General features: G+C 33.2%; 2 protein-coding genes across 5 annotated transcripts; both read right to left on the reverse strand.

The window, feature by feature from the left end:
- Positions 1–13: 13 nt before the first annotated feature.
- On the reverse strand, positions 14–14,819 carry TrpA1 (Transient receptor potential cation channel A1). 4 transcript variants are annotated; one of them, XM_065305160.1, is made up of 19 exons: positions 14,681–14,819; positions 14,091–14,497; positions 11,746–11,985; positions 6,325–6,481; positions 5,710–5,800; positions 4,929–5,124; positions 4,175–4,822; positions 3,556–3,734; positions 3,140–3,419; positions 2,857–3,026; positions 2,651–2,795; positions 2,481–2,591; positions 2,201–2,422; positions 1,716–2,135; positions 1,375–1,647; positions 1,092–1,251; positions 884–937; positions 562–689; positions 14–504 (listed from the first exon to the last, which is right to left on the reverse strand). In XM_065305160.1, exons 2-19 carry the CDS (start codon positions 14,412–14,414, stop codon positions 352–354), a joined length of 3,951 nt encoding a protein of 1,316 aa, XP_065161232.1. In that variant the 5' UTR covers positions 14,415–14,497; positions 14,681–14,819; the 3' UTR covers positions 14–351. The 4 variants fall into 4 exon arrangements, with proteins under 4 accessions (XP_065161232.1, XP_065161233.1, XP_065161234.1 ...); XM_065305161.1 differs by lacking the exon at positions 884–937; XM_065305162.1 differs by lacking the exons at positions 11,746–11,985; positions 14,091–14,497; positions 14,681–14,819 and adding an exon at positions 8,436–8,813.
- A 1,497-nt stretch (positions 14,820–16,316) lies between these two features.
- Positions 16,317–23,997, reverse strand: mfr (ferlin misfire). The gene is made up of 23 exons (XM_065305574.1): positions 23,815–23,997; positions 23,683–23,748; positions 23,381–23,622; positions 23,125–23,323; positions 22,718–23,071; positions 22,345–22,665; positions 21,982–22,293; positions 21,569–21,931; positions 21,397–21,513; positions 21,211–21,345; positions 20,847–21,005; positions 20,531–20,788; positions 19,921–20,475; positions 19,645–19,695; positions 19,182–19,585; positions 18,801–18,971; positions 18,595–18,743; positions 18,375–18,529; positions 18,129–18,313; positions 17,757–17,995; positions 17,532–17,707; positions 17,370–17,470; positions 16,317–16,572 (listed from the first exon to the last, which is right to left on the reverse strand). The coding sequence occupies exons 1-23, from the start codon at positions 23,989–23,991 to the stop codon at positions 16,392–16,394; spliced, it is 5,070 nt and encodes a 1,689-aa protein (XP_065161646.1). The 5' UTR covers positions 23,992–23,997; the 3' UTR covers positions 16,317–16,391.
- Between the last annotated feature and the right edge of the window lie 92 nt (positions 23,998–24,089).

The following is a 24,089-nucleotide window of genomic DNA, read 5'->3' on the forward strand; positions in this document are numbered from 1 at the left end:
AAAATACCCAATATGCATATGAATATATTCTACAAGAAATACTTTTAATGTTTTAAGAATATCACATTTAATAAGTACATTTAAGTAAAGAATTAACTGGTTGTGCATTAAAACGATTAACTTTTTCATTGCCCAGAATAAAGTTGATCCCAGTAGAAACAAAATTGTTTGAGTTGCAATTTCCTTTTACTATATATTATTACATGCAATACCTCTTTGGGTAAAATTGATCTATATATAAATTTGTAATAAGTAATGCCTTAACTGTATCTCTTTGACCCTGCATTTCCTTATTCATAACACTTAACAACTTCAAAGATATTAATAAATTGATTAATAGGGATTATAATCTTAATTGTGCTGGCCTTTGTTAAAACTGATTGCCGAGCGTAATTTCTTGCGAATTTTCGGCGACGTCCATTTGCTGGAGTGCCCCGTGCAATGCATTTCGCTTGGTGGAACACCTTCATCAACATCGTCAGCTTCTGTTTTAATTTCCATTTTCTGAAAATCAATATGCATTGTACGCCTGAAAGTTTCGAAATTATTGAATTTACTTACTTGAACGATGAGCCTTAATAGTTGTTGTTGACTTTCCATCATGATGGCAATATCTCTCAACTTTTTCTTTGTTTTGTCTATTTCGTGCACGACGTAATCCTCACTGCTTTCCATGACCATGTCAAGACCTTTAAAAGTATAATTTGTAACAAAGAACAAAAACGAAACAAGTTTGTTACCTAGTATAAGGCACTGACACATCGTTTGAATAATGCACATATAAAGTGAATATTTACATAAATTTGCAAAGCAGTGAAAGCTTTTCAGCAGAGTGAGTAAATGCACAAAAACGCATAACGTCGAATGTAAATCATGCCCCTACCGATTATCTGTGATCTGTTACATTGCCATGGCGATCGGTCTACAGCTTTAGTGCCTGAAATAGCTAAATATTATAGCCCTACAAAAGTAGTAAATAATCCAGAAGAAATGAAATAAAAACTGTAATTATCCTAAGAATGCGTCGAAAGCTAGCTCGTTCAATACTTAACGCATGCGAATTTGATCTAACAAGGATGGCTGATACGCACCGTCATCAGAAAATGGATTGCCGAACCATTTGCGAAGAATTGAATCGAGGAATCCGAGCTTACACTTGGTGTCATTAGGATATTCGATTATGTGGCATTTGTCTACCTTTTCCAGTAACATTTGCGGCAATTTACGTTCTAACTCTGTGTGTAACACCACCTATAAAACCAGTAATATATATATATATATATAGTAATATCCGTTGGTAGTAATTAAGATATAAAATTTGTATTTAATTTAAATTCATTTATATGTACGAGTATTTCTGATTTCGGAACAAACCTGCATTGCCAAACGTTTAAGCTGAGCATTCCGCCTCACTGATTCAATGTCTCCTACAGCAAGACCAATTAGCAGGTTCATTAACAGAATTGGCATCAGCACCATAAAGATGCCAAGCATTAGAAAAGTCGGTAGTGGAAACGGGAGAGTACGTGGTGCGGCTTGGGAGTAAAATGGCTGCACATATGTGCCCAAGAAGTCAATTTCTCCAAGCATCATCGAAAACGTTCTCACTAGCGACATCGGAATGGTTTTGAACGACACATGTTGACCCTGCAACACAAGATTAAAATTTGATTACATAATATATTTAGAGAACAAAACTTTAGGTGTAATCTTACCCGTGATAATAGGATATAAAACGCCATCCCAAATGCAATTATCAAAATGGAAAATACCATTAGTACTTTGATCAAAGTTTGTAAAATCTCTAAGAACATCACGACGTATATTCCAACTTGGTCGAATCTTTGCAGAAGCAGCAGCAAATTTAGCCAGCTCAAGAAAACAGTTAGTGACGCGCAAGAATATTGAACGTCAGGCGTGCCCTCAATAAATATCGGCCCAACCATAATGATCGAAGAGGTATAAAGCACCCATGAAACCAAGTTGATAGGATCCAGAAAGTATAAGTATTTTTGTTGATAGATTTGTATCATTTCACGTATTGAATTTAAACCGATGTAAGTCATTGTTCCCAAAGCGCTCATGTACATCATTGGAGTAATGCGATGCTCTTCATGATATTGATTTAACAATTCCTAAAATATGTTCATGTGAATTTCCGTAAACAAAACAATGCATTTGCTTTCATTTAGAATCTCACCGTTCTAAATGTAGAGTTTTCAATTGATTTGAGAAACTCTTCAGAGGGTTCCTGCGTGTTCATTAGCTGCGAAGAGAAGCACGTGACAAAACCCAAGAATATACTATAAAATAATACATTCGCTAGATGAAAGTATTTCCCATAGGAGTTCCATTTCATTTGGAGATATTTTTGACTGAGTGGATGTGCCAACAACTCGACGCGTCCATGGTTGACCATTGCCTGTAAATTAATCGAAAACAAGTGTAACTGAAGTATTTTGTTTTTGTTAATTTCTTACATTTAAAGCTGGCAAAGGAATTGGTTTGGCCACGTTGAATGCCGAACCCGGCTTGCCATCCATTTCGGCATAGAATTGTGGGCATTGCAAACACGAGAAACTGTATTTAATCTATAAATATCAATAATATAAATTAATTATAATGTTACAGTTACGTGGGATTGACTTACGTAAAATGACTTTGAGTCTTTCTTACAGTTGGCCTTTGTTATGCACTTGTCCTGTACGGCTTCAAACACTCTCGGCATGGAAGCTATCAACGCAAGCGTCACACATGGATGTTTGTTCGATTTCAGCGTCATGACTTCCTCAGCTCTAGAGCGATAAATTCTAAATAAAGCACATATTTACGTTTCACAAAGTGATAATAATTCACCTGTCTTCGTGCGTGACCATTGCTAGCGCAGCTTCTGGAAACTTGTAATAAATTGCGTAGTCCATTGCGCTCATTTCCATGCAGTTGTATAAAAGTTTGCAACCAATTGACAACAGGAGGACAATAGAGTTAGGTTTATTTTCCATTGTCGCTAAGTGAAGTGCAGTATTCTATGAACAAAAAAGTTTGAATTAAATTAACATCATTTTATTTCCTGACTACTTAAAACTATGTATTGTTTTAATATACTTTTTTAAATTATTCTTAAACGATTGGTACTTACCCCGTCCTTATCAGTTTGATCTAATAAATGAGAGTGCACAGAGTAAAGCATTTCAATAGTCTGTGTATAGCCATTCATTGCTGCCAAATGCAGTGGATTGCGTCCATTATGATCGCGATGCAAGAGCGCGCCGCGATTTAGCAGTAATTGCACAACACGTGTGTGTCCTTGTTTGGAGGCGATGTGGAGCGGTGTCAATCCTTCGCCGTCGCTTTCGTTGATAATGAAAGTGCCCTTTTCTGAATCAAGCAATTGCCGTACCGTGTTGAACCGACCGTATCTACGTATACAAACCAAACAAAATCATTTATTACTTAAAACGTTCTAGGTTTGCAATTATGGAATAACAATACTTTTAAACGTAACTTATTTAAAGAAAACTTGGTACAATTAGAAAATTGAAGTAGTTTAATTACCTTGCAGCAAAATGAAGTGGGCTTTCGTTATTGTTATTTTTTAGGTTTATGCATGCTCCCAGACGTATCAAATTTTCTAAACTGCGAATGTGTCCTTCCCGGCTGGCATAGTGCAGCGGAGAGCAGCCAGTGGAGTCTTTCTCGTTCAGAAGTTGGAGAAGGCTGGCCTGGGACTGCGCCTGTTGTTGCCGGAAAAAATGAAATCATGATATATTTAAACTACACATTTTTACGCACTTTAGTTTACAGGTCACTTAATTACATCATATGCAACTAAACTATTTGGTATATATTACTTCTAACATTTACTTCAAATTAGTTTTTATGTAATTAACTTAAGCAACTAACGGTGCTCATGTAATGCCCTTCATCTAAGTGTGAACTATAGCAAATAATATAAGAAGTTATTGTTTACGATATGCTGCAGAATATATGGATTTAACTGATGAGAATTCATTAATCTCGTATATTTTGGGAGTACTCAGTTCCCGTGCCTGCACAGATTAACAAATTCCCCTTTTGCCTATAGTCATCTCTGTATCAACACTGAGGGACTGTTTGTATTCTGTAAAACTTCAACCCTAAAAGAGAAGATAAGAAGCCAAAACATGCACATTACCTTACTCACTTCTGCTGCAAATTGCTCTAAGCGGCCACCGTTCATTACCACTAAATGTAACACATTTCGTCGGTTGCAATCTTTGATGTTAATGTCTGCACCAAGCCGAATGAGAGTGTCTACGGTTCTCCATCCTCCTCTTAATGCAGCCAGCAACAATGGAGATCGCTTTTCCTTATCTATAACGTTTACGTCAGCACCTTCCATGATCAAGTACTCCACAATTTCGGGATGATCAAACATGGCGGCGCAATGAACTGGCGTCATTTTCTGCACATCCATGGAGGCTAAACATATAGTTTTCTCTTCTGGTTGCAGGCGGAACATTAATTTGACTATTTCAGTGGCACCTTGTGCACAAGCGAGGTGTACTGGGGTAGAGAGGTCGTGTTGTTGCGTCGAGATTTTTGCTCCAGACTTAAGACATAGTTCTACTGCTTTGATGTCTCCACCATGGACAGCTGAGTGAAGAGGAACGTTGCCTTCCGAATCGAAGAACGAGATCATCTCTGCCCGAGAGCAACCTCTAGACTCGCCCCACTGCAGAAACACTTCGAGACTTTTGGATGAAGCGTTCTTTGCAGCTTCATGGATGGGGTAGTAGCCATTGTTGCATGGTTTTCGCGGACTTGCGTCAAACTTTTCCATCTGAACAAAACAAATACAATATTGTAACTTGTTACAATAACTAAAATTCAATAATTTTAGTAACAGATGAAATGAAAAATTTAATCGATGGTATAATAACTCCTACCAATATTTTAGCGCATTCTTCAAAATCGAAGATCGCCGCAATGTGAAGTGCAGTGCGGCCATGTTCGCCACCCTGTTGAATGTCGATCTTATCGCGATGTTTACCCATGACTTTAAGCACGCTCACCTTGTCCAACTCGGTGACGAGATGAATGGGTGCTTGCTTTTTTTCGTTTAATATATTTGTCTGCACGCCTCTGGAAGTTTATGCAAAAATGTTTAAAGACATGATTATAAATATGAAATGAATAAAACTATATTTTTCTGCCTCCAACTATAAAACGCCAATTTTTCCATGGGTTTTAGACACAAAAAATGGTACTTTATATACGGACGGCTAAGCCTTGAGTAATATTTATTAACTACGGGCATTATCTACGAGACGGAGCTTGTGCCTGCGCATTTGCATACGGAGCAAAAGAAGATAAGTCTGTCAAACACGTCAAAGCAGTCAAACTTATAACTTTACATTTTGTAAATTTCGATGATTTAAAATACAAATGTAGGAATACAAAATCTTCAACGTGAAACTAGAGTGGAAGTAGAAAAAATAGCGTAAGCATCACGTGGCTTAATGTCGTAAAACACACTTGATTAAACGCTCGCTACGCTCACTCTCCCTCAATCAATCTCGTGAGTAATGTCCCACTTTAGCCTCTTGATACTTAATTCACTGTTATGGAATCATATTGTTAATAAAATAAAAATGTAGAATATGTTGGAGATAAATCACATGTGTATGACAAAAATCTGACAAAAACAGATTAAATATGTTTACTTACACTTCCAAAAGATAATCGACCGCATCTAGTGCTTCGTTCTCGACTGCGACGTGAAGTGGTGTGTTACCCGCATTATCCAGTACGTTCATGTCTGTTGAACAAGAGTATTATGTTTAAAAACAAGATGTGACAAACATTTGCACCTGATTTGAAATAGATACGTATTGTATAAGGTAATGGCAACATTGATTTTTAAATTGAGATTTGTTTCACTTTCAATTTAATTATTACGGAAACACAAGAAAAATATTTGCTTTGTGTTTAATTGCAGTTTGTTATCTCATTAATGATTATAGCAACACTTATTCAGAATACGTCAGAAAACAATCAAAAAGCATTTATTTGTCAATGCATAAATTTTAAGGTTTTGTTATTCTAAAATAATAAGTTTCACGCAAGTACATGACCAATTTCGACAATTGTGTACATGCAATTAAAACTTCTATAATAATTATGTAGTTGATGTTAATGTTAATGTTACGGTTGTATTTGGGTAGTTGATTTTTTGTACTAGTTTCATGTTTAGTTAAATAGTTAGCAAATTCGTTTTGATAAAGTGTCACCCCAACTTTATTTAGATGTTCATGCTAACAAAACGATAGAAGTAGTACTTACCACCACCTTGTGCGACAATGAATTCAAGAATGTTTTTACGATTGCGTGCAGCTGCCTGATGCGTTGCAGTACGACCCCGTATATCCTGGATTGCGAGGCGGGTGGGCTCAGCAAAATACAATCTTTTAAAAGTTTCCAAATTACCACTTTCCGCAGCCTGAGAATAAGCAAAAGTTATAACTCAAAACTGCCAAATTGCAAAATTAAAGTATGAACATTTTAAATATCGTTTTGGGTCATTTATTACATTCATGCAGACAATTGGAAATCACAAAATTCGAACGGGATGAAGTGCAAATAAATTCCAATTTGCATTTGTAATTGATATGTACAAACTATCAAAAGTGAAGTAGCAATAATATGCAACGAAAATTTGATACGCGCTTGTCAAGTGAACCGTTTAAAACATTTTTAGCATAAAGATTTAAAAAAAATAAATGTTGATGTTTTGTGTCATATAAATATGGGTAGCATCCTGAGCGTTGCCAATTAATATGCAAAGGACGACCAAATTTATGCGCAAACAGGCAAAGCGTAGGACACCAGAGTAATTGCTATTTGTCTGCTTACACCATCTTTACTTATTTCTATTTTTCATATCAAAATATACCCAACAGTCGCGCGACGGCAAGAAATGCTAGGCAGTTAATTTAATACATATTTAATGTTCTTAATATAGTTATTTAAATTTGATTTTTAATAAAGTTTGATACCTAGTCTAATTTTGTTACATCAGGGTTCGCTGTGAATATAATGATACACTGTGTTGTTTTGAATTAAATCTGGGTTTAAGCTAAATAAAAAACGTGTGTTTGATTGTGGCACAATGAAATACCAATTAGTTTCAAATAATTTCCAGAAAATTTGAATCCCGAAGAGTTGTCTCTCTTATTACAAACAAAACATTATTGTTTTACAAATAAATGGAACAACACGTATTAAATTACTAGTCTGTTGAATTCTGAACGGACATACTCGTATAAAAAATAACAAAAAGATTTTAATATTTGCAAACCAATTATTAGATAATATAGATATGATAGAAAATATTACAAAATGACAAAAAGTATAGATTTATATTTAACTAATTTTAATATTTGGTTGCATTACCTTTGCACCAATATTTGCTTCTCTTTCGCTCAACTTGAAAAAAATCTGCTTTTGCGTTAAATTTCCGACAAAAAATAATTGTTTATTGTTTTATTTTAAATCACAAATAGAAACATCAAATAAGAGTAGGTAATCAACAGTAATGGAATTTGTTTTAAAAATAAAAGTGAAAGATTTCTATTTAATGTGCTTGCTAACTCAAGTCAAACATTTTGAATTTGAATGTTTTTAAATTTTTTAAATAAAAAACTTGATTCCAATTCATTTTAATTCATATGTGAGTTTAAAATACAATTTAACGAAAAGCAAAACAAAAATTTCAATTAAATTTTTACCGTTGTAAAGTGTTAAAATTGTGTAAACCATTTCTAATCATTCAAAAATGGAAAACAAAATTCTTCAAATCAAGTTAAATTGTTTTTAAACTTTGTTTTGATTTTTTTGAATATGTTTCTCAATTAAAGCATTATAGGCCACCACAAACATTTTGAGTTTGTAATTAAAACTTCTTCATAAATTTTAATAGTATGTTTACAACTACAATTATATGTAACTCAATAATTCATTATTCAATATTTTTTTATAATTATCTATTTAAATCAATGGTAAAATTTAAATAATAGTAAAAACAACTTACAGTAAATGTATTTCAAACTACTATTCCATAAAATCACTGATTCCAGAAATATACTTGCAAAGTAAAATTTTGCGTTACAATTATATTTTCATTACTCGGCAATCTGAATAAAAAATGTTAATTCTGTTTTCATGATATCATTAGGAAAGGACTTTAAATTTTCGTAATACAACTCTTTAATTAGCAGTAGGTAGATCAAATTGCAACATTTGTTTTTGGATATTCATGATAATTATTTCAAATATTTATTTGAAACATGTTCTCAGAATATGTTCTAGATATTAAAAAAAACACAATTCAAGTCAGTGTTCTTATTACATATAATTAATTGGGTCTTTCTATTATGGGCACGTATCGGGCTCACCTCAATGAGCTCCTCGGGTGACAATTTCCGCATGTTGAAATTCTGCCAGCCGAGGACTTTAGTCCACTGCTTTGCTAATCGTAGCGATCCCTTAACGCCGTTGTCTCGATTCGAATGCAAATTGAATCGGTTGAGCACAGAAGATGTCGCGTTATTGAACATTTTGATAGATTTTGGTGCAATCATTTGTATTGTAGTTTAAAAATAGCATTAAAATTGGTTTTTATGGTTTCAGTTTATTTCTTGGCTCGGTTTTTGTTGGTTATATTAACTTTTTTGTTAAAATTACAAATAACTTTGTGTCCAAAACAAATACAACTAAGAGAACTTTTTGCGCCGTTGAGAGTGCATTTGGCTGTTTATTCGGGACGCGTCCGTTTAACGCGGCCGAAAGAAGATGACTGGCGTTGTGCTCCTGCCTGGCGGCGTCGCGTCCTGGCTGGCAAGTGCCGTTGCGACGCGACGCAAAACCTGCTCCTCACGCAGGGCGTTCTGGTTTCAATGTCAATGTTAACTTTAATCTTAATATTTTACTTTAGTTAGAGTTATATCACAATTCAAAATACTATAAATTTTTAAATCATTCCAAAAAATCATAACAAACTACTAAATTCTAAATATGCATTTAAATATGTATTTTGAAATAAATCTATATAAAAAATTGTGATATATTTTAATTTTAATTAACTTTTGAGAGTTTACAATTCTCAATTTTCAATTATCTATACCTACCTGCGCAAAATAAATTGATCAACCCTAGACAAAACATTGTTTCTAGAAATATATCCCTGTAATTATTTTGATTGCATCTGTAAACGTTAATAATTGTCTGAGCGCTGCTAATTTATGTTTTAAATAAATTAATAAACAATTAGCTGCACGACATCGCCCTTTGTGAACGCAAAGCACTTGTGGTACATGTTGCATGTTCATTGCGCACACTTGCCTCTGCTACATCCCTTGAGAGATTGCTAATTATCCCAAATTGCCTTTGAAGAGGAATTTTGAAGAATGCATAAATACAAGTAAACGTAAGTAGATAGTAATGGCTTTTTAAGAAAATTTCGTCTACTAACAAAGGGCTTATAATATATAGACACAATTTTATAATATGATATAATATTAAAGCTATTCTGATAAATATATATATAAATATAAACAAAATTGTCAATAAATTGTAAAATTTGTTAAAACATAAAATATAAATGGACTCTAGACTCCGATTCTATTAAGGTCTAACAATTAACATGTCAGTCAAAAATTGACGAATAATACTTCATGTCTGTCTGAAGAGAAGCTGAATACGTGTTTGAGACTCAAAAAAAATACAACCTAAAATACGTAAACGCATCTTAGTATATATTACTAAGTTGATTTTTAAAAGAGACTCCATTTTTAAGGATTCATTGATACTTCTAGGCTTGATCAAAATAAATGATGAAAATCCATCCAAAGTGCACCTTTTTAATGTATCAAATATAAATATACGACATTGGTCTCCACACTGCCCTTTTATATGTCAAGAAATGTAATATATCAATATTTATTTTGATTAAATAACATTGCCCGAGCATACGCAATCATGTCAGGTTTCTTCTTGTTTTTGTGTGTCATTGGGATCAGTGATATTTCTTTCCTTTATACTACTTGTTATAGTAAATATTCGGAGAGTTTTCTAAAGCAAACGCCATTTCATTGTTAATTTATTTTCTGATATACCTAACACTATTTATTTGTTAACAGAGAGTTTTGAAACACAATAATGCCACTCAAAAAAACTGTTTTTGCTTTGCCTTTCTATAGGAAGCAATATATAGGTATATGCTCTGCATTTAGCATTTTCTTAGATATTATATCAGTTTAGTTGAAAACAAGGTTATATTTATTTTATGTTATTTTTTGTGGAAGCTCTGCCACCGACCAATAGTGGCTTGTTATTACACAATAAAACTCGAATTGCTGATAGCATGGCTTTAGAGAATTTGAAGTAGCAAACGAAAAAAAGGGGTAAATTCTAAATTCTCGTGGTCAATGTACGTTTTATGCATATACAATCGGCTATTTCGACTATAAGCACAGCATTGCATTAGTGGATTTAGTGTGACATGTAACCGTTGATGCAAATACTGAAATATCCAACTCGCATTTTTCTCTAAAGCAAAACGGTGTTTCATGCGTTTAGAGCACTGGTTTAGAGGTTTATCGACGTTATTCCAAGCCCAGAATCATCAAGACAATGAGACTAAAGAATAGCACAGGCAGCGTTGAGAGACAAAACTCTTATTGCATTCGTATGCTTTTTTTTTTTAAATATATGGCATCATAAATCTAGACCCCGCCGCTATGATCAAAACGGGAAAGCGTAATTTACAAAATAATGTTGAAGTTATCACTATGTTGAATAACAATTTTGCCTCTTATAATTGAACGGGTAAATCACTTTCCATACATCAAAAGTGTCAATACAAGGAATTATGGAGAATCGAACTGACTTGAATTAAGCAGAAGTGGCACATTTCCCGGTAACGTTACATAAACCGAGCGAAGTCGAGGCAAGCATATATAGCAAAAAAGTATTTCGTAAAGTTCGGAAATTTTCACAAAAAAAGGGGTCACGAAGTTCGCCGCGCCTGTTATTAATATATATTTTGAACTGTTGAATAGCATTTATTCCAAAAGTTTATATCAAACACAATTTCCGTCCATCCAGCAGGAACGTCGATTGTAAATATATGATAATTAAAAATATTAAGAATTAAGTGCGCTAAACGGCAGTTTAACCAATAGTGTTTACCGCCATAGGTCAAGCAACAAAATCATACCTAATATTAATTAATTATAATAATTATTATAATCGTTATAATAATTATATTATATTTGCTTCAATAATTTTACCACACTGCTTATAATCACTATTGTTATGTTATAAAGAATGAAATTGATGGTATAGTCGAGGCTTCTTGCCAAATAGTTGTCAACTTTTATAAATTGAATCAGGAAGATGTGAATAATTCCATAATAACGTAGTTTTGAGTTGTGAGTGAACATATATTGCGCATTATCTATTTTTAACTGCCGCACACGTACACAAGTATTATCAAAGCACCACAACACGTTATTATAAATTAATTTAAACAATAGTCATGCATACGTTAGCAAGATAAAACAAAAATCAAATAAAAAAAAACTTTATCAAAGTGAATAATTTCGAAAAAATTATAAATTTTATAAAAATTATGTAATTGGAAAATATGTGCATAAAAAAATGTAATTTTTGTTTGGATAAAATTCACTTAGTAAATTTACTTACACGAAGTATACGAAAAGGACTTTCAATCATTAGACAAATCCCTGGCTCTGCGCCACCTCCTCCACCTCCGCCGCTGGCACCACCATCCGCAATATCTTTTCCTTTTCCCTCCACCGACTTTTCAATGGTTATTCCTGATGGCAACATTCCTTGCAATTCGGCTGAGTCTCCAGGAGCGCTTTGCATCAATAAATTCCATGGACGAAAATATCGCAGTTTTGATAAAAGTCCATTCCAATTCTAAAACAATGATTATAAGCTTTAAATATGAAAAGCTTCGGCATTATATCAAAACATTTTAATGATGCCGTAAATACATACACCAGTTTCATGCATATTTCTACATTAATTTCTAATAAACTCTCTACAACTAACTGTATGTACTATCGCATACATAAACCGCGTCTAGACTTGTTTAGTCGCGTTGTTTCACTGTTATTAATTTTCTCTTTTGCGTTGAAACATTTTTCATTATTCGCATCCAAATGTAAGTAACTCAATATTATTAATTCCATTAGTGCGTAAGGTAAATAGTTCATTTTATTGACGTATGTAATATGAGTGATGCAAAACAAGTAATGACTTCGTTAATAAATACGACTATCTCTTTTCAGCTTTGTAATTAGGATGATTGTGTTAACAGTTTTAAAAAATGTGAAATTAATTCGACAACACCTTATATTTTCATGAGAGGTTGATTAATGAAATTAAAATTCTAATTCAACCATATATCACCATTAAAGTAGACATGTCTTATATTTCTCAAATGACAGTTAAATTTTTGCGTACTAATTAACAATTTTGTGATTAGATAATACCTTAGGAGAGTAAGCAAAATCAGCTTTGTTAGTGGTTACTATGAAATCTAAAACTAATTTGATACTACTTGTATCATATAACGTATAAAGTATAAAATATAAAACGCACAAAGGCATGTCATTTAAATACTGCCTCATCATAGATGTCGTTTTTCGTTGTCAATAAATTATACACCTTTAATCACTTATGTGAGTAGGTACTGAAATTTTATACTTGTCGCTTTATTTAACACGCATTCACACTCTCATTATTTCAATGTCAATACAAATGCTTAATTTGTTTTCTTACGAATATTTAGTAAAACTTGAAATGTAAAAATATCGTAAGAATGGAACAAATGTATATTTAAATACATGTGCTGTATGTTTTGTTATTAAAAAAATATCTTTGATTGATGGCATCACATTGTATGGCAAAAACGTATACGAAATAATAAATGTGATTATTTATTTACTAGTTTCTGCCTTCGACTTCGTCTGCGTGGATTTTTAATAAAAACTAACTTAACTTGGAATTATTATGTGGGGACATTGCCAACAAGTTCAATTTTAATTTAAAGAAAAAAAATTCTAATAATGAATATTCGCGCCAGCTCAATACGACTCATTACTAAGTATAATTATATTCAGATGAAGTAAATTTTTTCACGTATTTCTAACTTGAAATTTAATTAAAGTGATTTTTTTACGTACAAAAGCATATTTCTCACTAGAAAATAATATTTAGATGTATTTTTGATTGATACATATAATGCTCATCAACTTTTATGTATTTCACAAGTTAATAAACAAGTTGTAAAGTGTTTTTATTACCAGTAAAATCAGCGAATATAGAATGGCACAAGAGCAAATTGTGTACCGATACCCTATTATTTTTGTATGCATTTTTTTCTTTCTTATTATTTCTTATTTCCCGAAATTTTGTAGGTGAACGTAATTGTTCAATTCTTTATTTCCCTGGTTTCCCAAAGCAATGTCGAATGCTATTCAAGCCGAATAGAGATAATGTAATTATGGACAAAATAAAAATACACATTAATATGCTATAATAACCGTAATAACAAAAGGTGTAATTATTCACCAATAATTACAAGTGGGTATTATTCTCTGTTAATTAAAATATTGTATAAATACAAATAAATACTAAAGTAGTATTAGTGGTATTACTATTTTTTTCAAATGGGCATAAAATCATGCAACGTTTAACTATGCATTGCAATAAACTAATTACAAATTACGAACTTTTCGGAATGTATGATGTTATCTTGGTTGGCCATCTGTCAAGTCTTGTAATCATCACAATGACACGCCACGCGCTACATTTTTCCCACTCGATATAATTGCCAAATAAGTTAAATATGCATTTGTATTGATTTTAACATATACAAAAAAATACTTAGTGCAAATACTATGTATTCATTTAAATAATTATGAAAACCAGGTATAAATTTTCAGTATCGGCTCGAATGAGTGATTAAAAATATTTTATTTATAATTTATATATATATATATATATATAGCACTTACGTTTCTAGCTTCATTATTATTTTCAGATGTGTAAGGGGAATCTTCCTTCTTGTCGTTTGAAATTGAATCCATTGCCTTGGTCGAACCAGTATTGCGAACTGCTGGCGGTGGCAACGCTTCTAGCTGCGATGGTGCTGATGGTAGCTGCTGAAGGATTTCTTGCAGAGCTTTCTGTTTCTTAACATCGACGGTATGCTGGTCGGCATCGTATATGTTGGGTATAACTTGAATGATAGGCGTTGGCGGATTCATCGGACGCACGGTCTCCTCAGCGTCGATGCGCCACGAACGTAACAGACTGATTACGTATAGGAAGTTGGGCATTTTATTCGAAGTTGGATATTTGCGATGCCAATGATGCGCAGCCAATTGCACGCAATTGCCACGAAAATAAATCCTCACTAAAACTAGGCAGGACGTTGTGGGAACAGTAACCGTAATAACTCATTCGCGCCAAGCAATAAAGCGGAGGAAAGTGTTCATAAACTTGAAATGTAAATATTTTCTCTGAGCAATAGCGATTGATATTTTTTAATAGATCTATCCAGCACATATAGAAAAATATCTGTTTGATGAACGCTTTTACTTACCTGAAACAAAACTAGTTAGCTCATCGTATTATATAGCATGATTGTTATTTAAATATTCTGGTGTTCATTTGAAATCAGTTGCTTTTTGTTATTTTCTGATGTAACAAATGTTTTCATCAAGTGGCAAGTGTCGTTGACTACACACCCCGACGTAATGCCGCCTCCTCTTTATTCATCGTCAATCGTCCCCGTGAACGTGTCGACGCGTCCGCACGTCCCATCAACTCCGTCACGAACTAATCAGGATAAATGTAATCAAATTGCTGCTAGCATACAGTGTGTTATTCAGATGCCCGGATGATTAAAAGTTGTGAAATATTACGATATATTTGTCATATGTTTTAAGCATGTCAATCTGTACTCTAGAAATAATTTTTTTTCAAAATTTTTAATTTACTAAGACATAGATATGGTGTATGCTCAGATTATATTAAACAGAAAATTAAAGAACGTATTCAATGTGGAAACACTTGAATATGCAAAGCTTTAAATAGTTGCAAGTTGTGTATATTACTAATACTTATTACTTTGAACCACATTCAAGGATTTTTATTAACTATAATCTAAATACTATTATCAATATACGATTGGTAGAAGAAAGCATTGTGAAAAAAGCGTAGCGAACGTTTCATCAATCGAGTGTTTAACATCGTTTAGCCACGTGATGCATACGCTATCTTTTCTACTTGCACAGTATTTCCACGTATAGGTTTTTGAATTAGAATCTTTGAATTTTTAATCATGGAAATTCGCTCCCACACTACTGTTACAGCAGCGTCTGCTTTATATAGGTAAATGCGCAGGTGCAAGCACTGCCCCGTAGATAATGCTTGTGAGTAAAGTGCTTTACACACGGCTTGTCGTGCGTATATAAAGTAAAAAGAAGAAGAAAAAAGAAGAAAATCATAATTTTTGAAACAATATTTTAGAAGCTTTTGTTGGAGTTGGCGCGCGGGGCAGCGCAACATCATATCTCAAACGAATGTTTCTCGTCAGTAGCATCAAATCCAAGAATCTATACCACATTCAATGCTATTTTAAAGTATCGATATGTGTGTATAGAATTCATAAATAAAGCCTGGTCTTTGCTCTCGTAGTGTTTTGCTTAATTTGAAATTTAAACGGTACTGTTGAAATTGTAGGGTCATTTTGTTACATGATTAATAAAACTGGATAACAAAATGAAAAAGTGGATCAATAAATTTTTATAGAAATTTGTGCACAAATTATTAAAATCCCAAATTACGTGACGCTAATCGAAACGGTACTTATCTTATATAGCTAATACCTATATACTGATATCGAATGGGATGTTGTACCCAGTTGTATGTGTTCAACTCTAGCAGGTTCAAACCCTGTCACTGCAAAAATAATTTCGTACTCACACTCCTCATTTCCCAATGGTTGGATTGAGACTTGTCGCTGTAAAATGAATATTCTAGCAGGACCCAGTTTGGATGGGATAAAGCCAGTCTCAGATGGCGGATATCGCTATATAAATAAACAATGTTGATAATATTGATAAAATCTATAAGTATTTTAAATTTTGTTTTATTGGCATACAATTGAGACGACAGTTGAATATACTACTAAGGCAAAACACGTTTGAACACAAAATCAACGTGGAGCACTACAGATTAAGAATATAAATCAATAATATTTTGTTATCGCATAAGTTTTTATAACAAAATAATTATTTGGCTTTCCATGACTAAGCTCCCAATAATTTCTTTACGCTGTATCCGGGCATACTATACACAAAGAGACCGAAGAAAAGTGCTCCCAGAACAATAATCAGACAGATTACTAGTTTCCACTTTAAACCTTTCCATATTATAAATCTGCAGGTTTTCCAGGGATTGAAAAGCCAATTAAACGATGTTGATGGACGCCTGAAACATTTAGTCTATATAATAATTACATAACACAAGGCAACAGTATCATTCAATAATTGATACTCCACGTAAGGATTCAAAGAATCTTCTATTGTGATATTGCTAGGATTCATTAATTAGTTTTCAATGAAAAACACATCCGGCACAACAATAATAATAAAAATCATAATAAAAATAACAATAAAACAAATCAGAACTCATTAGTTTGTGCAGAATACCACATTAGAGTATTACTTGATGATTCAATTGATGAGTAAAATATATATCTAGAAAATATACAATATAGCGCAGAAATATTAGTTGTCAAAAATTAATACAAATTGCATATTAATCAAATATTTGCTGTAGATATGCTATTTATATGTTGATATTGTGAAGTAGTATAATTTATAACAGTGTACATTTGGTTCACCCATTGACTACACTCAACATTGGAGAGTCTACACTCTAATATGTGTAGGTATGCCAACACTGTATCGCATAGCCCTTCATTAAAATACGTTTAACGATGTAAAATGGTTATAACCGTAATCGAGACCTTAATTCATATAAGCAAAAATTCTAGACTGAATATGGAAATAACAAATTTAAGCAATTAACACAAAACCTGCCTACACAGCTTTCGGCATGCTTTTATATTAACAATAAGGTACCACTGTTGTTTGGATTTTTAAATAATGGGAAATTAAATTTTATAGTAAATTAAATTTTTACTAAAGTAGAATATATGGTTTCAGAATTTGTTAAACTTTACGGTTTTATTTGACATAATAAGTAGATTTGTCACTACTTACTTTGGTGGAGGCAACGGTTGCGGTGGATTCCTTCCTAACCCTGCAGGCGCAATACTAGCTTGATCCATAGTAACCAACTCAAATTCAGCTTCCAATTTTCCCTTAAAGATTCATAAAAACCAGCTCAAAATTAAAAAAAAACTATTTTGATTGGCGCCTTACTGAAACAATCGATTTCATGTGGTTGTTTTTTTGCTTTGTTTGGAACGGCCACCAACCTCTGGTGCGCTTAATTTTAAACAGGTTGAAACGAGGCGCTTCCTCAAATGTACGAATGGTACATTGACGCGCATGCTTTGCACCTCTTGGCATGCGATTCAAGTAGAATGTCATTGACCCTAGAGACATAATTAGGTGTAATTATCCATTTATGTTTATAATACTTACCCAAAAAGTCGTCCTTTGAGAACACGTCATTGTCCCAAACTTGCAACGTGAGGCGACAGGGTAATTTTTGTTTGGTTTGCGTCACATCAAATGCCGTGTTCTTCTTCTTTTCGATTATCATGTTCTCGGCAGAGAGATAGTCGAAGATGAAAACAAATCGCCAATTAAAATTTCCTTCGCCGGTAAGGGAACGATAATGAACATCAGTTTCCTGTGCATTTCCAGGGTCTGTTAACCATCTATAAACACAGAAATATGCTTATATTAATCTGTAATAATACATATGATTGGCATTAGGTTTCATTATTTGTTAATGAGAAGTGAGTGTTGCACGCATTTAGTTTAAAGAAGTTTTTTTTGTTTAACTTTTACCCTTTGACATAAATATCAGACTTTCGATCTCCAAAGAAATCGTCTTCGTTAAGAACAACTTGATCTGTATTCCAGATGATGACACGAAGTTCATACGAAACCGGCGCTCGAGTTTTAATGTTTACTTGATGTGGCATTGGCGTGTCGCCAATTGGAAAAATGTCGATCCACATTTGCAGTTTACCCTTATAACACAAGCATAACGGTAAACGAAAATGTATGAAACGGAATAAATGCAAAATACACCTGTTCGATTCCGGGAGTGTCGGGATGAAACAATGAACGGGTTTCTACGTGTTCGGGAACAAGATGGAAACCATGAATTGGGATTTCATTCCATTTGTGCAAAACGAATAACGCTAACATTTCCTTTTTTACAAACTCCGGTTCGGCTTCTCTAGCTGTCGAGTATAAAATTGTATTTTCAAATATAAACAGGAAACAACTTTAAAATATAAATTTATACCTTTTTCAGGAGGCATTACGAATACTTGATGTCCAATCACAAGTTTGTTTTCATCTTTGTATTGAGGCATTGGTAAATTATGAGTTTCGCATAAACGTTGTAATATTTCTGTTGGTTCTTGCTTATCTCGCCATGGCGTTTCTCCAAATCTAAATGTATAGATAATCTTTGTAGAAAATATAATTTTGTGTAATTATTTTTTTTACAAGGTGTATTCAAATGGTAAGCCACAATAAGCACGATGTCGACTATAGAAACGATTTTCGATATCGATCTGTGTCTGTCCAATAAGATCCGAATGCGTATGCTTGTCCCAATCATATATTGAAACCTTCACGGTATTGTCTTTCGGGAATACTCCTTCCATTTCAAAGCATCTGGGCAGAATTAATGTGTTATTCTTACTTTTATCAAACTAATCAATATAAAGCTATAACTCAATCTAGGCTACAGCCCGAACTCTGCTGGGAAATAGCTTAAAAACTATTTATATGCATATGGACAGATTCCTCAAACAGCTAGTTTTAAATGGTTAAGCTATTGAATACGAGGGGGCAGGCTATGCCTAATATAGTATGCAAACATACTTTCCGTAAAATGGATCAGCACTTTTCGGCACAAAATTTTTCTTATCATCGATTACTTGCTGATTTAAACGGATTACAATATATGAATCACAAGAACCTGATTGATCGGCGGGACGTAATTTAATCCCCCGCACGCAGTAAATGCGCAGAATGAATGGCGTTTCAATATTTGAAGGTAACTCAGTGAAAAATCCATCTTTCAGTAATTTGCCTTGTGGAGTTATGAAATTGTTATAATTGCCATTATCTTCCCATTTGTATGCTCGTATCTTGCACTTTACGGTGGCAATTTGGGCTTTTTCATCTTCATATTTATCACCAATGGTTTTACCACGATAAATGCGATGAGTATCGAACACGTCTTCAAAATGATTGAAGTGTTGTTCTAGCTCGCTGTTAAAAATCTAGATAAAAATTTGCTTATCACTTTTAATTAAACTTTGCCATATCCAGGCTTACGCACCTTAACTTTAAAATTAACATCAAATAGATTATCGGCTTGAGTGTATGGATCCTGAAAAATATAAAATTATTTTGGAAATAACAACTTAAAACGCAATTGATATCTAATTGATAAACATTCCGTGAAATCAGTATTTGTAACTTGTTTGCGCAAATTAATGAAATTGATTTAAAATATCATGATTACATGTCACTTTAAGTTTTAAAGTAGGTAAAGTAGGTGATGATTAACGAATCATTGCAATACTAAAAATATAACCAAATTTATATAACATACTCCAAGCGAATTGAAGTATTTACTCCACCAATCTTTAATATCATTGACTTCTGTATCAGCCACATCAATCACGGTCTCCTTGGTGCGAAAAAACTTCAATGGTTCATCGTCTTTTTGCAACTTCTTTTTATTTTTCTTGAACATGCGACCGCAGCCGCAACACAGAAGAAAACAACAGATGAAACGCAAACTTTTCTTAAAACACTTCCAACCTGCTTTGCGGCACATCTTGCAAAGTCCACAAAAATTACTTGCGCTACAAATTAATTGAAACCGCCATTTCATGTATTTTTTTCGTTCCTCACGCCTTTTCTGTTTGCGCAGGTCTTCTAATTGTTCTTCCAATTCGGACTGAGTTTTGCTGGCGATGCTTTGCAAGGAAGTGCGCACTGCCTCTTTCATTTTACTTTTGTATTCTGTTAAACTAATCGGTTGATACATAAATTCTTGAATAAAGCTCAAATGCGTGCCTGCGTAATGGCATCGCCCAAAATGTTTGCATTCAAAGAGTTTTATCATAATTGGAGGAATGAAGCTTAGCACACTTGGCAATTGCTAATAAAAGTATAAAATTAACACCATATACAGATAAAGAAATTAATTATTGTACCATATCGACTACCCACAAGGTCTTGGAAAAGTTTAAATTCTGAATTTTGGCAATTTCCGTTTCTATTTTATACTCATTACATTCAATAACAATTTTGGGTGCTTTGATTGGCACGTGCCTCAGTTTTTTTAAATGGCGGACACCCCAGATAAACAATTCAAAACGATAGTTGACCAAAATTGGGCGAATATCTTCTGGAATTGACATAGTGAGCCCATTTTCGGGAACCATAAGATTATCCTCATCGGTTTCCGAAATCTATGTGAATCAATACTTCAATATTTACACTATAATTAAATAACACTATTGAACTCACTTCGAAAAATTCAACACATGCCAATACTTGTCCAACTTCCACCTCGTCTATTTTGATTGTATGCCATTCAAGTTTTGGAGGAAATTTTGGAGGAGAATAAGTTTCATCTTTAAATTTAATTGTTGGCTGAATCAAACAAAATCCAACATATTCCAATGACTGAAATAAAATTGGTTTATCTGCGGTTTTTCCTTGATTAAATATAATAAAATTTTCAAGGTTAAGCAGATCGATCTAATCAATAAATTAAATCAAATTCTAATGTTTGAAAGTGTAAAGTCTAAACTAATCAAATATAGCTACATAATTAATACCTAATGATTAATTTATGATTGTAGTTGATTAAATATGTATAAAAGTTTACCCATTTATCTTGATCGTTGACTTCTAGAACAATAGGTGGAGGCTTGTTTGTAATTTCTTGGCGTGTGCCATAACATACCAAGTTTTTGAATATCAGTGTCTCATCCCAAATTGGATTAAGTGTCTTTTTAAGTGGCTGCAAACGTTTAGTTAGTACTTTGAATACTTTAGTTATTTTTAAATTTACCCGTGTATGCTTTGATTGATCATGGATGATAACGCGTGCCATAAAGTCCGATAAACCAGTATAATCAAACGCAAGTACGAATCGACCTTGATAGATATGAACACGTCCATTGAAAACCTAAAACGCAATTGCATAGCAACAATGTATGTTGCACGAAAATCTGGCCACGTACCACATAATCCTCTAAAATGAGATATTTTGGTATTCTTGAGTACTTGTTTACTGCATCGCTGTGTTTCTCGCCTTGCGTAATAATTTCTGGCATTTTGAAGCCATCAGGAATCGCCTCAAAACAGTACTGCATCTGATGTTCTAGACCCAGCCAAAGGAAAAGTTCCACTTTGCATACGACCGGTGATAATGACTTAGAATATTTGTTGGTCATAAAATAAAAATTATTTAATTGGCCACAGTACTTGCCTTTTTCTTCGGGAATATCTGAATATATGAGTTCGCGAGGTGCGAAACGTAGGCATTCAGTTTTTCGGTTACCATTTTTCATCCAGAGATATACATTAGGCCAACATTCTTGTGGCTGTGTATACAAATAAATTAATTGAAATTTTTTTTAGACAATAAACATACATAATCCAGTAATTTCAGCAATTGCATATAAAATTTTTCTGCCGTTTGGTAAGACTTCTTTTTCATTCGTGAAATATATGCACTTTTGCATGCTGTTACTAATTCTGTGAATTCATCTGTGATGAGCCGGTTTTTATTAATGTCTTGTTTGGTCTCATACAATTGTTGGGATGTTTTAGATAATTCAATAAATCTTTGGCAAGAACTGGACACATAATCAAAATATTCCTGCAATTTTTCTCCAATTATATCACTATTACTTACAAAAATATCCGATTTAAATAAGTGTTTAATTTCCTGCAATTTTTCTGCCTGTAAAATCATCTAATGTGAATAAAATACATAAAATATATAACGAAATACCATGGTTGTGATCAGTTTATCAATTTGATTGGTTTTATACATTCTCCTACGTAAACTAGGATAATAATTAATAATGTGCATGCATGGAATGGTACCGTCAAAGTTTATACACCAAAACTCTTCATTTGTTGTAAATGGTTTGTATTTTGGTGTTACAACGTGTGGTGTAATATCTATATTATTTTCTGTATCTTTAAGGATTTGCATTCTACCCCAATTCAACTCAAACGAGATTAGTTGTTTTGTATATCGTTTATCAACAACTGATACATTTGCAATTGTTGCGAACAGAAATACATTTTCAATTTCCCATAAGTTGGGCTGAAATTTGAAACAAATGTCAAAGTGCTAAAACTATATAATTTATAAATACGTCAAAAACTGGAGGAATTTCATCATTAAAAGTGCATCTAGTTTTAGTTGGTGCGTCTGAAAATACCAAAGTTTCCATCGCAATCAAAACCTTTCCAACATACTCTTCGCCCATTGCACAAGTTTTATAAAAATGCAGATAACATGGGCCAAATGTTGGTAAAAAACCATTAGGTTTGTAGCTGCATAACGAATGCAAATTAATATATCTGGTTACATGGACAGCATTCGACCGTTTATGCTTGTAGAAAAGTTCAAATTTAATACGTTGACTAAGTGGAGGATACAATTCCGATATTGTAATACTTTCGTTCCAGACTGGATATGACGTTCGTTTTTTAACAGAAGATTGGCCCTGTGAATAGTCAAATTTATTAATGTACATTCACTTTTAGACATTTTTATTACAGATAATCCTGCAAATGATATTTTTATTCCAACATCTGGCAAATTATTTTTTTCTGAATCTGTCATTTCATTTTCTGGTATATTATCCTCTATCACCGAAGTCCCACGTCTCATCTTTATGATATCAAAACCTCTGTATAACTTAAAAATAAAAAGAGCCTTTTTTCTTTCAGTCACGCCTTCAGGTAGCAGTATATTTCTAAAAATATTTGTGTCTAAAATATTTATCATAAGAGGACAAAACATGTTACATTACCCTTCGATTTCATTATCACTTAAAGGGTTTACAATTGGGATGCTTGGTATCTGACCTTCGGTTAAAATGCTAATTGTGACTTTTAGGAATCCCATTGGACCGGAAAAGTTAGATTTCGGACTACTTAAAATTGCCCATTTTCTATAAAATTGGTGATCTTTTTCTTCCCATATAGTTGCGAAGTCTAAAGTAACATAGCCAAGTATTTTACGAAGTTTGCAGCAAGCTCTTGGTCGGTACACCTTGAAACCGAAAGTGTTTAAATGATAACAAATATAATTCTCAACATAATAAATAATTACTGTCAGGGTTAAATGATTATCCAGCAATTTGCTAAGTTCCATCTTCTTAAACTCAAACACAAAATACTACAAGAAAATAATTGTTTAGTTGTTCTATTCATGAAATATGATATTAGTAAAAATCATGATTACTTCATTGTAGTACGGTGCATCTGTTCCATAGCGAATCTTGGTAACAGCCTTTTGTTTTTCAATCTTTATATGCACAAAAGAGTTCATGTTTGGCCAGGCATAATGCCTGCCTTCAAGGATTGTTATGTTGATAAGAAATGACTCACATTTTTTGGGCCGATAACCTTTGGATGACATCTGTTCAATAGCGTCAAAATTATCATGGCAAATATGATAGTTTTAAGCAATTGACAAGTGGCTCCATAATACAAAAAAGTTTTATTTTTTATAGATAA

Source organism: Atheta coriaria, unplaced genomic scaffold, assembly GCF_025399875.1.
Source record: "Atheta coriaria isolate IRGN ID8LTWV9N9 unplaced genomic scaffold, Caltech_Dcor_3.1 hic_scaffold_6_pilon, whole genome shotgun sequence".
In the NCBI taxonomy this organism is placed as follows: Eukaryota; Metazoa; Arthropoda; class Insecta; order Coleoptera; family Staphylinidae; genus Dalotia; species Dalotia coriaria.